The sequence below is a fragment of the Brassica napus genome, chromosome C5 (genome assembly GCF_020379485.1).
Source record: "Brassica napus cultivar Da-Ae chromosome C5, Da-Ae, whole genome shotgun sequence".
Taxonomy (NCBI): Eukaryota; Viridiplantae; Streptophyta; class Magnoliopsida; order Brassicales; family Brassicaceae; genus Brassica; species Brassica napus.
The window spans coordinates 42,774,000-42,787,698 of NC_063448.1; the positions used below are offsets into that span (position 1 = coordinate 42,774,000).

The following is a 13,699-nucleotide window of genomic DNA, read 5'->3' on the forward strand; positions in this document are numbered from 1 at the left end:
CAATCTCGAATGAAACTCATTTTTGAATCAACAACATACCATACATGGGTTATGTATTCTTTCTTAGATCCTTCTAAATTTTTGAGACTTCTAAGAATACAATACCTTAAGAACTTTAAATTGCATTCTTAGGGAATTTAAATTGCATTCTTATGTGCAATAATACTATGTACTCTTCTGGAGCATTCATATATCCTCTTCTTGAACACTCTAAGCTTTCTATTAGCTTGTATTGTACTCACAAAAATTTTCTTTCATCTTTAGATGAATGAATCATATCTCTTCTTTATTACCATGTTTATTTTCTCAACTTCAAGTGAGAATATAAGTTCTATAAAGAAACTATTTGGATCTTGACCTTATCCATATTCACGTCTAGAACCATTTTTGTGTCCACTTTCTTGACCAATACGATTTATGTTGATTTTCTTTCTCAATATAAAATATCATATTCTCTTCAGGAGAATGATCATAATCAACTAGACGTGATTTATCATCTAACATCAATAGCTCATTAAATTTCTCAGTCTCAAGGAGACAAGATATAAGTATAATCTTCTTTAATTTCTTTTCTCAATCATATGTCTGCTGGACAACATTACTTGTGAAAAATAATATTTTTCAATATAGATGCATCATTAAAAATTTCTTCGAGAAATTTTGCTTTTAAACTTAACATCCAACATAGTTAAACTTTATTTACAGACTTCATGTCTTGTAATCTTTAGATGTATAAATATAATGAGCTATAAATAATCACTTTCTGGTGATAATATCTTTCTTTGGATTGTTTTCCAAAACTTATACATATTTTAAAATCAAGCCTTAAACTTAAAACCCCCATATATAAAATGGTAATGAAATATGATCTTCATACCAACTTTTATGCAAATTCCTTTATCTAATCGTACTTTACTCAACCTTGTATATAAAACATCGAAAATAAGAAAATACTTATCTTTTATGGGTTCCAACTTTTCATATTTCTCGACATCTCACATGGTATCTTCACTTTTACAAAGATTAAATAATTCTGAAATACTTAAAATTTGCTCATATAAATATGGCTATTATTCAACATTAAACATTAATATCAGAATAATCAAATCCATGGTTAGCTTTTAAGAAACATTAGTACTAAAAACATTAGTACTAAACATACCATGACACGTTTATATATGCATATCAAAACACACCCCAAATCTTACGTGCTATACATATGAAATATTCAAATGTATTGTGCATTAAACCAGTGTAATCGATATGAATCAAGTAACAACAACCAAATAAAAATCTTAAGCTGGCCACGTGAAAAAGAGCTAATGGAACAATATGAATAATTAAATTATAATTGCTGCAGAGATTCATGTTGTATGCCATGTCAAGTTAAATATATATAATGGCTGTAACTTGTAAATATGACATAAGAAAGCTCCGTAATAAATATGTATGCTTTGAAATATAATGGAGAACGAACCTATATGCATTTAATCCACAATAAGCATCAAACAAACTATAGCAAATTTATACGAACCATAACCATGTCACTGATAATAAATATGAAAGAAACTTAGCTTTATCAAACAGAGATGATGTCGGTTAGAGACCTTAAGGTAGATCTAGGGTTTCACGCCTCAACTGAAACTTCGCTTGGTTGGTAGTGGACACAAGGAATTCAAGAACAATCACACTAGAGATCAATCAAACCAGTTGCTTGTTGTCTTGTAAGCTTCTTATTAAAACGCCTCTTTTGTAAACACATAACCTTAAAAACGGAGACTTCGGCTCTGTATCAAAGTCGGAGACGTCGGAATACAGACCAATGTCAATTGGTTTTGACTACGTAATTAGGATTTTCGGTTTTGCTCAGTGGCTAGGGTTTCGTGCTGATAACGTGTTGTAAGTAAAGAAGAAAAGAGAGGAAATTGGTGTGTATTATTCCATGAGTAATGAGTCCTTTATATAGGATTACAATAGCTTGTGGACAAAGCCACTTGGAGAACAAGTAAAGCTTGGAGAACAAATATATTTAAGACTTGCCATAATGGTATCACCATAATATTCATAACAAAGTCCATGTTATATCCTATAAGGCATCTGATCCCATATTCATTGTTTAATTATTTGGGTTAAGATTCGATGGTATAAACAAAAGAGAAAAAAGATGAAAAAAATAAAAGAGAGGAAAAATTAAGAGTGACTCAATTTATAAAGATAACGAATGTTACTTTACTCTTAAATTGTATTCACTATATATGTGATGTGAATAGATGTTTGAGAATGAAAGAGTTTGTGTTTGTAAGAGACCTTAAATAACAATTTAGAGCGCTTTTATTGAAGTATCTAATAGAGTTTTTGTTGGGAGGGGTGGGTCTATTCTCCTACGAAGAATTAGGTTAATGTGGTTTAGATTTAGAGATACACAGGTTTTAGGATTCAGAACTTTCAATTCATTAAAAAGAGACATCTAATAGAGTATTTTTTAAATAAAAAAATGATCTTTGACTAATTAGTTTCTTGCCAAACAAGAGAATGAAGATAAGGTGTATCTAGATTAGTAGAGTGATTTCTTCAGACCCTTTGGTATGGAACCAAAACAGTGTGAGATCAAGAAGCCCTTAATATTTATTTTTGTGAGAATTATGTGTGTTTGGATGTTTCCATCCATTTCATATAGAACATGAACATGAACAAAAAATAACAAGCTCTCTTTATTACAATTAAGGATCTGCTAGACCCTAATTATATATGGGATTCAGTTTCATTTCTAAGGCAGGGTACATATCGAGTAACGGGAGTGAACTTAAGAGGATGAGCCATGGTTAGGATGACCCCTTCCATTACCTCTTCCATATTGACTTTATCTCCATCAATTCTCCATTCAAATCCATGCACTATCACTCCTATTACGGTTCCCACTACCATATAACCTAGAGCTGAGCCAGGGCATCCTCTCCTTCCGCTACCAAAAGGAAGGTACTTTAGTACTTTCTCTTTTCTCTCATCTTCTTGGCCTGATTTTGAAGAAGCTAGAAACCTCTCTGGCATAAATTTAAGAGGATCTACCCAAAGATCAGGATCTCTCATTATATCATAAACATTAACTACAAGTCTCGTCTTCTCCGGAATGTAGAACCCTCCGATCTCACACTCTTTTTGAAATTCTCTTGGCACGAGAGGCCCAGGCGGGTGCAACCTTAGTGTTTCCTTGACCACCGCTTGCAAATAAGGGAGGTTTGGTATATCTGTTTCTTGAATCAACCTTGTTTTCCCTACAATGGAATCGAGTTCTTTTCTCAGTTTTTCAAGGACGTTGGGGTTGTTGATGATCTCAGCCATTGCCCACAGTATTGTTGTTGAAGAGGTGTCAATGGCTCCAAACAAAAGCTCCTGCCATTGAAAAAATGTTTTCTTATTCAGAAACTCGCAACATGATTTTCAATAAATTCACGTTATGAAAGGAAGGTGTACCACAAAAAACGCCTTGATGTGGTTAATAGTGATCTTGTACTCAGCTTTTTTGTCTTCATAAGCTGCCAACAACACATCCATCATATCTTTTCCTTGATCCTTGTCTGGTTCCTCTTTGTGTCCCACTAGAACCCTTTCTAGCATCTCATCACATCTGTTTGAAACCCTCATTATTTCATTCTTGAATAGTGAGATTCCGATCTTCTCCAGCTGTCTACGGAACAAGACTGCCAACAACATTCTCTTTATCAAGCCGCTCCACTCGGTAACCAAACCCTTAAGTCTCTCAGCTTCACCATCCTCCTCTGAAAATCTCCGTCCCATGCTCATCATACACATGATGTTGTTAACAAGATTCATTGCTTCCTTACCCACGTCAACACTCTCCTTCTTCCTCGCCTTATTAAGCAACTTCCCGTAAAAACTGTTTATCTCATCCGCACGGATGCCTCGTGACTGCTCTTGTGCTTGTGGTCCGAGAAGCTTTGTGACCATTAGCTTCTTCATGAATTTCCAGTAATCCCCACAAGATGCGTTGAGCACGCCAGATGATCCAAATAATAGGGACTCATCGACGGCAGGAACACCGCGAGAGGAGACATTAACGTCGTGAGCTCTGAAGATCTCATAGGCCACAGATGCTGAAGAGACGAGGATGATGGATGTATTAAAGATTCGGAGGTGGAGGAAAGGTCCATAGTTGGAAGAGATTTTCTGTAACGACTTGTGAACTAGAGTAGAGAGAAGAAGGTGAAGATGACCAATGACTGGAAAAGAGGGAGGGCTCGGAGGCAGATCACAACCAACTCGTGGCTCCTTTGTTTTCTTAAGGAAAAGAGAATAACAAAGGAGTGAAGAGAAGCAGAGGAGGATGAAGATAAAACAGTCTCTAAAGTCACCGCTGATCATCGCTGTCATTGTTGCTCAAAGCGAATGAGGCATGTCTTTTTAAAGAGTATGAAGAAAAACCAATCTCGTGATCAGCTTATTAAAACAATCTCGTGATCAGCTTAATACAATAATCTCGTGATCAGAGTATTATTTTTATCTAACATGAGTTTTAACTTCGACAATAAGAGCAGCCGCATTAACGAACCCCGGTTGGGGTTCATCATGTGAATTTTTTATTATTTTTTTTTTCATTTTTCGTTTGATTTTAAAAAAAAAAAAAAAAAAAAAAAATTGACCAATAGCGGGCCGCCACGTGGTGTGGGGCCCGCTGAACAGTAACGACCCGGGTTCATGCAGAAGGAGCGTTGCGAGACAGAGTCGTGACTGTAGCATATTTTAATAATTTTTTTTTCGGGAAGCGTGTGAACCCCCCTTATGAACTCCTAATGCTGGTGCCCTAACGAGTCTAGAATACAGTGCCGGTCCGAAAAGGTCCAATACGAAATAAAAATTTTAAATATTTCATAAGACTGAAATTCTCGAAAATTTCGGAACTTAACCTAAAACATTATTGGCCATTTTGCAAAATTGACTCAAAACTCAACTACAAAACAAACATATGTTTTTTTTGAACATTTTTTTTGTCTTATTCAGCCCACAAGTTCAGATTATTCACGAAAATGCCATTAAATTTTTATTTTTTTCTTTCGAAAATGGTCTTTTTACTCTCTCAACCTCATCATCTTCAAGTATTTACAAGATTGTCATTGCCACCAGTACACCAACCACCATGAACAACCAATTTGAAGCTATTAATACACCTCAAATCGATTTACATTTCTTCTTTCTCAATCATTATGAATTAAAAACAACTCTTTCACTTTCTCTACATATTCATCCAAAAACCCCAGAATTTTGATTCTAAAATTTTTATTGTTCATAGTGCCATTGAAGTTTACGATTCTTGGTGGGTCACTTTTGTTTGAGATTCTGGGTGCTTGGAGAAGACTTATGTGTGCTAAACAAGTTATCTCACTGGTTGAAACTATGAAATCAGTTTTTTTTCCAGATCTGTTCGTCCAGACGATTTCCGGGTAAGTCGTTGTCTTCTGGCTGTAGACGACTTACATGGAAGTCTTCTGGTCAATGCAGAGGTTAGTTTTGCAATTGACTTTTAAATGTGTTTTTAGAGACGACTTACATTGAAGTCGTCCATGTTTGTTTGTTAAAAAAAAAATTTGAGACGACTTCCATGTAAGTCGTCTAGGGTAAACGGGTTAGTTTTGTATTTGACCGGATCGTGTCAGAAATTTGACTTCTCCTAGACGATTTACCCATAAGTTGTTTTGTAGAAAATTAAAAAATCAATAATTTTTTATATCTAGACCACTTCCATGTAAGTCATCTCAGGTTAGTTTTGCAATTGAAAAATAAAACATAAATTTTTTTTTTCCAGACGACTTACACGGAAGTCGTCTGTTAGACGACTTACACGGAAGTCGTCTGTTAGACGACTTACACGAAAGTCGTCCATGATTTTATTCCGAGATTCTGGTCAAACCTTGCTTATCCTGGACGACATCCATCATCGGACGGACGATTTCCGTGTAAGTCGTCTAGAATTTTTTTTTTTTTTTTTTCAATTGTAAAACTAACCTGAGACGACTTACATGGAAGTCGTCTAGGTATAAAAAAATATTGATTTTTTTTTTAATTTTTCACTGGATGACTTACATGTAGGTCGTCCAAGAAAAGTCAAATTTCTTACACAAGCCGGTCAAATGTAAAACTAACCCGTTTGTCCTAGGCGACTTACATGGAAGTCGTCTCAAATTTTTTTTTAACAAACAAAGATGGACGACTTCCATGTAAGTCGCTAGGTTAAAAATCAATTACACAACTAACCTAAATGGACGACTTCCTAGAAGTCTGCCAAACGACCTCCGTGGAAGTCGTCTGCGTCAATGTTTAATAAACTTTCATTTTTTCTAAAACTAAATTTTTTTTAACATTTTCTTGTTAATTCATGTATATTAATCAATATTTGAGTTCGTGAATGAAATTCATAACTTAATTCATGATATTTATGAGGTTACCAACATTCATGTTTATTAAAGTTTCTACGCTAGTTTTTGAATAAGTTGTATTTTTAAGAGTATTAAGTAACTTCAAGATATGTAAAATTCATATTTTCAAAATATTTTACGTCTTAGTTTTACTAAATTTGACTAAGTTTTTCAACACAAACTTGTAAAAATTGTGATATGTTTTGACTAGCTACTATTGTTTGTTTCCATCTCTTAAGTATGCACGAGTTATGATTATTGCTATGAGTGGGTAAAATATTTGTTTATTAAAATGTTGTATCAATGACTTAAATATCATTATTGTTATATGAATCAATGATGTTTTTTTGCTATGAGTGAGCAAAATAGTTAAAATGATTTTAAATATGTTGTATCAATGATTTAAGTATCATTATTGTTATATGCATCAATGATGTTTTTTTGCTATGAGTGAATAGAATTATTAAAATGATTCTTAATATGTTGTATCAATAAAAATACTTTTTGGCAAGTTTACAAAATCAAGCAATCACCAACTGAAAGAGTACACATATAGATCATAAACTAACTATTAGACATGGGACTAGACATTACAGTCTTCAACAACATGGGACAATAGATCATTCCTCCACATAGCTAAGACATAGACATTACATAGACAATATCATGGATCTTTCAAACTAGTCACTCGATGATCTTCTTTGAGTCGCTTCACAAGCCAAGCAAGGTTTATGTGGTGACTTGCCTGCATTGCATAACCACTGAAATCAGGAAAAAAGAAGAAATCGATGAGGTATAAAAATTATGGACATTGTATATTATGTGAGAGACGGACATACAACCTTCCCTATGTCACCAAGAGATCACCCTCAACTTTTTCCTTTTCATTCGCATATACAACTTCTTCCTTTTCTTTCCCTACTAGTAGGGATCAAAGTATCACAGAGTGTAACCTTTTCTTCCACATCATATGCAAGCCAGAGCTCATGAAAACGTTACCAACCAATTTGCTTTTCTCTTCTTCTTCTTTTACTTGTTGAAACCCTGAAAATCAGAACAGTGTGATAAGAGCAAAGAAGTAGTTTATTGCTTTATCAAAGGGAAATACAATCTCTAATCGTCAAAAGGTCTAGAGCCAATTCCTGAAGTCTCAAACTTCCAGGACCAAGATACAATTTACAAATTGCACAAAAGACCTTTTACATTGTATTCTATTATTTATACTCAAAGGGTTGTTGACCGTTGAATGTAACAAACTCTAACATCCTGATCCTTGCTCTCCACGTCATCTCTCATTACTCTTCTCCACCCAACGCTTCTCTGTTTCTATTCTTCTTCCTCACGTAACACCTTCGAGGCCTATCAATACCCCCCTCCCCGAAATTGAGCTTGCCCTCAAGCTCAAAGTCCAGAAAACTCTGCTCCAGCTCCGATATCTTCATCCAAGTATGCTCATAATCCGGTAAGTCCCACCACTTCACCAGCACTTCCAAGTACCCTTGCTCATCATAACGATACTCCAAGAGCTCCTCAGGATATAGAACCAACTCATCAGTCGCATTCAAAGTCTCAAGTAATGGTATCACCGTGTGACCAGACCCCAGCACTGGTTTAAGCTGCGACACATGAAAAACAGAATGGATCTGACAAGAAGGAGGTAACTCAAAACGATAAGCCACAACACCCACTCGCTCCAACATCTTGAAAGGACCATAGAACTTAGCCGCCAACTTCTGACAAAAGCGTTTTGCAATACTTGACTACCTATAAGGCCGTAACTTCAAGAAAACAAAAGAACCCACTTCAAACTGCAAATCCCTCCTATTTTTATCTGCATTATTCTTCATAATATCTTGAGCACGCAACAAATGCATCTTCATATCTGCAAGCATCGCATCTTGTTCTCGTAACATAGACTCCAACTCAAAGTTCTTCGTGGAACCATCCTCAAAGCGTAACAATGATGGTGGTTTCCGACCGTAAACCAACTCGAACGGAGTTGCCTTTAATGATGTATGGAACGAGGAGTTATACCAAAACTCGGCCCAAGCTAAATAGTGTCTCCATTGCTTCGGATGGGAAGAAGTAAAACAATGCAGATATGATTCCAAGCAGCGGTTAGTGACCTCTGTTTACCCATCCGTTTGAGGATGATAGGCAGTAGAAAACTTCAATCTGGTCCCTGCTAGCTTGAAACACTCCCTCCAGAAGCTACTCAAAAAGACTCTGTCTCGATCAGATATGATAGACAATGGAAATCTATGTAATCTGACAACCTCTTTCACAAATTTCTCAGCAACCGAAGGGCAGTGTACGAATGTTTCAGAGTAAAGAAATGAGCATATTTACTCAAACGATCCACCACCACACAAATAACGTCTTCACCGTTTGATTTTGGCAATCCCCCAATGAAATCCATTGACAACTCCTTCCAAATTTGCGTTGGTAACGCAATTGGTTGCTGGAACAAGAGTAGAAGACTTATGTGTCTGACAAACACGACATTCAGACACAAATCGCTGCACGTCCTTCTTAAGATTCGGCCAATGAAAGAGACGCTGAATCCTTTTGATCGTCTTTAACAGTCCCGAATGGCCACCAAACACTCCACTGTGATACTCTTGTAAGATCACATCAATAAACCGTGACGACTTCGGTAAGACCAATCTGTCTTTATAAAACAGTCTACCCTTCTTCACAGAAAACCCTGGTTTCACGCAAGAACCAAGCAGAAGATCATGTATTGTTTGTTGGATGTGACTATCACCATCAATCTCCTCGAAAATATCTTGCATCTGCAAATTCATTACCTGAGTGATAGCTGTAAACAACTCCATGATAGAGAAAGATTGATCCAAAACCACTCAAGATAAGCCATCAGCCACCTTATTGTCAACTCCCGCCTTGTAGATAATCCCGAAATCATACCCCAAGAGCTTTGTCAACCACTTTTGATAGTCCATAGATACATCCCTCTGTTCCAACAAAAACTTAAGGCTTTTTTGATCTATGAAAATAGTGAATCTTCTGCCCATTAGGTAGTGTTTCCACTTTTGCACAGCCATCACGATAGCCATTAACTCTCTCTCATATACATGCTTCAACTGCTCCCTATCAGATAACCCTTTACTGAAATAAGCAATAGGATGTTTGCCTTGCATTAAAACTGCTCCAAGACCATAACCCGAAGCGTCCGACTCCTCAATGAACTTCTCTTGAAAGTTTGGCAACGCTAGAACAGGAGAGCTAATCATTCTCAGCTTCAATTCCTCAAACGCCTTATGTCCTTTGTTACCCCATTCAAACCCATCCTTCTTCAACAAATCAGTCAATGGCCGCGCCACAACACCGTAAGCTTTGACATCATTCCGGTAATAGCCAGTTAACCCTAAGAAACTGCGCAACTCCTTCACCGTCTTAGGCACATGCCATTTAGAGATAGCAGATGTCTTAGCTGGATCAGTTGCTACCCCTGCTGAGGATATAACGTGACCCAAATAATCCACACTGCATTGACCAAAAGAGCATTTCTTCTGATTAGCAAACAGTTGATGTTGACCAGAACTTGCATAATAGTTTGTAAATGCACCGCGTGCTCCTCCAACGATCTACTGTAGACTAGTATATCATCAAAGAATACTAGTACGGACTTCCTCAAAAAAGGCCTGAAAACTTCATTCTTCAAGGATTGAAATGTTGCTGGTGCATTAGATAAGCCAAAAGGCATTACCAAGAACTCATAGTGTCCTGTATGAGTTCGAAACGCTGTCTTCTCTATATCAGACTCTACCATCCTTATCTGATGATACCCTGAACGTAAATCCAGTTTGGAAAAGACTGTCGCACCCTGCAACTCATCCAAAAGCTGATCTATAACTGGAATAGGGAACTTATCCGGTAGAGTAGATTTATTTACTCCTCTATAGTCAACACAGAATCGCCATGATTTGTCTTTCTTCTTCACTAGCAACACTGGGCTGGCGTAGGGACTTCTGCTATGACGAATAACACCTGTTTGAAGCATTTGATCCACCAATTTCTCCATAGCTTCCATGTGAGAATGGGGATATCTATATGGCCTCATACAAATTGGTTTGGTGCCAGGAAGGAATTGAATTGAATGCTCAAAACCCTGTTTCGGAGGTAGTTGTGTAGGTTCAGCAAACCCTCCTTGGAACTGATCCAACACGAGCTGAATTGCTTTCGGAACTGCCTCAGGCAACACTGCACTAGACTCAACTGAATGTAATCCCAACACTACCGAAACCATGTCTGCAGCTATCTCCTTACACGCAATAGAATGATCACCTTGCAAGGTAAACTTCACACCTTGAGACCAAAACGACAGTGTCTGATCTTCCCAGTCTACTTCGCATTTGCCAAGAGTGCGAAGCCATTGAACCCCCAAGATGATGTCCACACCGCCAGGCTCAAGCACAATAAAGTCATTCGTCAAATCAACTGATTGTACTCTCAACGGCACCTGCTTACAAACCCCTGATCCCGTTACAACAATACCAGTGCCAACCTTGATTTTCATTGGAGAATTGTTCTCTTGAGACAGTCGTGTTTGCATTACTACTGTCGGAGAGATGAAATTATGCGTAGCACCGCTGTCAATCATAACCAACACCTTAGTTTTCCCAATTGACCCCCACAACTTGGTAGTCTTTGGTGCTGATCTTCCAAAGAAGGAATATAGAGACAACTCCATCACTTCCGCAACAATCTCATTCACATTCTTGTACCGCATCATGAAACTCTTCCTCGCCACCCTCCATGATGTGATCCGATAACACCACCATCACATGTAGTTCTTTGTTTCGGAAAACATGCGTCTTGGACCACTTATCATCACACATATAACAAGTTCCATTACGCTTCTTAGCTGCATATTCTGCTTCAGGAAGCTTATAAGGGATCATGTTGGTGTTGTTCTGTTTTAGCCCCGTCTGCTTGTCACTCCTCCCATTCATTTGGCCCATATCATTACCCTGAGCTCTTCCTCTCCAAGCGTTTTGATGTATCGCGGCATTTCGAAATGTAACTCTCTGCCCTTGCTTCACTACTTTAGTCTCCGAAGCCTTACCAGCAATCATTTTGCAGAAGTCACTATCCTCCATAGAAATGACTGCAGCAATAAAATTTGGCAAACCAACTGGTTCCTTCATCTTAATAACCTCCTGATACTCATTCTTCAATCCGTTAAAGAAAATATCCTCCAAATGTTCCTCCGAGACTTTCACCTGAGTGGCTAACTCTTGAAACTCTCTCACGTATGCAGCAATAGTACCAGTCTGTTTGATACCAAACAGTTTCTTCCCTGGTGTGCTATCGTAGGATTCTGCAAACCTTGCCAACATACGCTTCTTAAAATCACCCCAATTCACTATCGTAGGATGCCCAGCTTAGTGCATCAGCCTCCAAACACAACGAAACAATCTCCATTCTTCCTTCTAACGTATAACGCCCAATCCGAAAAAATCTCTCAGCTCAGGCGATCCAAGAATAAGGATGAGAACCATCCAAAACCGACATCTCGACTTTTCGTAACATCCTCTCACGATTATTCAAAGCAGAGTTAGCAGATCGATAACCTAGCTGAATATCTTCCGGATTCGTTCCCAGATTCTGAGAAAATACCTGATCGAAGTTCTGCGATGTGCCAGGTTGTTCTGGATTCATCGGAGCTTTTCCGTGAATCGCCGATGTTAGCTTCTCCATAGATTTCACCATCGTCTGTAACGGTGACTCCATCGAATTCAATTGCGCGTCCACCGTCTCCAATTTCTTATCTGCCGCTGAAGAAGCCTCCGATAATACTTTGTAACCTCCCGATAAGAATCGAATTTGATCGTTGATGCTGTAAACCGAAGATTCGAGCTTGCCGATCTGAATCGCCGTCTCCTCCGACATCGTCGTCGACATGATCGAACGTCACCGCACCAATTGATAAGAGCAAAGAAGTAGTTTATTGCTTTATCAAAGGAAAATACAATCTCTAACCGTCAAAAAGTCTAGAGCCAATTCCTGAAGTCTCAAACTTCCAGGACCAAGATACAATTTACGAATTGCACAAAAGACCTTTTACATTGTATTCTATTATTTATACTCAAAGGTTTGTTGACAGTTGAATGTAACAAACTCTAACAACCTGATCCTTGCTCTCCACGTCATCTCTCATTACTCTTCTCCACCCAACGCTTCTCTGTTTCTATTCTTCTTCCTCACGTAACACCTTCGAGGCCTATCACAGTGACGATTAAACTCACTCAGTAAAACCCAAAGACGAACCACAATATGAAATAAAAAAACATTACGTTTGTTTAGCAAATCAAGAGAGGCCTTACCAGCTTCTACCTCATGAAACTTCCTTTGATACTCTGCTTGCAGTTCATCCATCTTCCTGTCGAATCCAGCTTTTAAAACTAGTTAGTAAGCTTTCGTGATAAATCTAACTAGTTTTAAGACTTTATAGAGCATCAATCAATTTGTAAATAGAAAAAAACAAAACTTTATAGAGAAAGTTGTAAGCTTTCGTGATAAATCCTCCTCTCCACTAACCTCAGACATTGACTTGTCAGATCCTCATCTTCATTTGGACATTCCTCCTGAAAACACCAACACATCAATATCTTGTCAATCAATACTACTCAGAGGTCAAGAAACACTCAAGCATGAACCGTTTAAGATAATACACAACTATGCTAATACATACCTTGCTGTGGCCACACCTGCAAAAGACAAGCTGCTCAACGGTGTAAGAGCTCTGTTCCTTCTTTCTCTTTATTCCCTTTCTGTCTTCACAGCTTACTGAGGAGGAGATTCACGGCTTTTGCTGTTTTGTCAGACACATACCCTGTACACCAGACCAGAAACAATAAAAGAACTTCAAATCAAAAGTCTCAAACTTTCTTCATTTTGAGAAATACCAAGAAGTAAAAATCAAACTTTCTTCAATTTAAACTAACCTCACCTTGGTATTCAAACTTCTCACCCGACCCTTGTTCAGTCGTCTCTTTCTCCCCCACGGCGGCGTCACACTTCGCTGGTTACATCTCTTTCCGAGCATGGCAAGCTTCTTCTCCATCCTCCTCCACCAAGAACAATAACAAAATATTTATAATACATATTATTAATGAAATACTCCATAATTTTGCTCTCTTGCAATGATGCAAGACGTTCTTTATCTTCCTCATTCAAAACCAATTTACTACACAGACTAAGCAAGCAATCTATAAGTAAAGGAAACCCTCAAAAAGTTGGATATA

General features: G+C 37.7%; 1 protein-coding gene across 1 annotated transcript; it reads right to left on the reverse strand.

Moving 5' to 3' along the window:
• Window positions 1–2,640: 2,640 nt before the first annotated feature.
• Window positions 2,641–4,409, reverse strand: LOC106397742 (cytochrome P450 705A22-like). The gene is made up of 2 exons (XM_048758649.1): window positions 3,472–4,409; window positions 2,641–3,390 (listed from the first exon to the last, which is right to left on the reverse strand). Exons 1-2 carry the CDS (start codon window positions 4,387–4,389, stop codon window positions 2,743–2,745), a joined length of 1,566 nt encoding a protein of 521 aa, XP_048614606.1. The 5' UTR covers window positions 4,390–4,409; the 3' UTR covers window positions 2,641–2,742.
• Window positions 4,410–13,699: the final 9,290 nt, after the last annotated feature.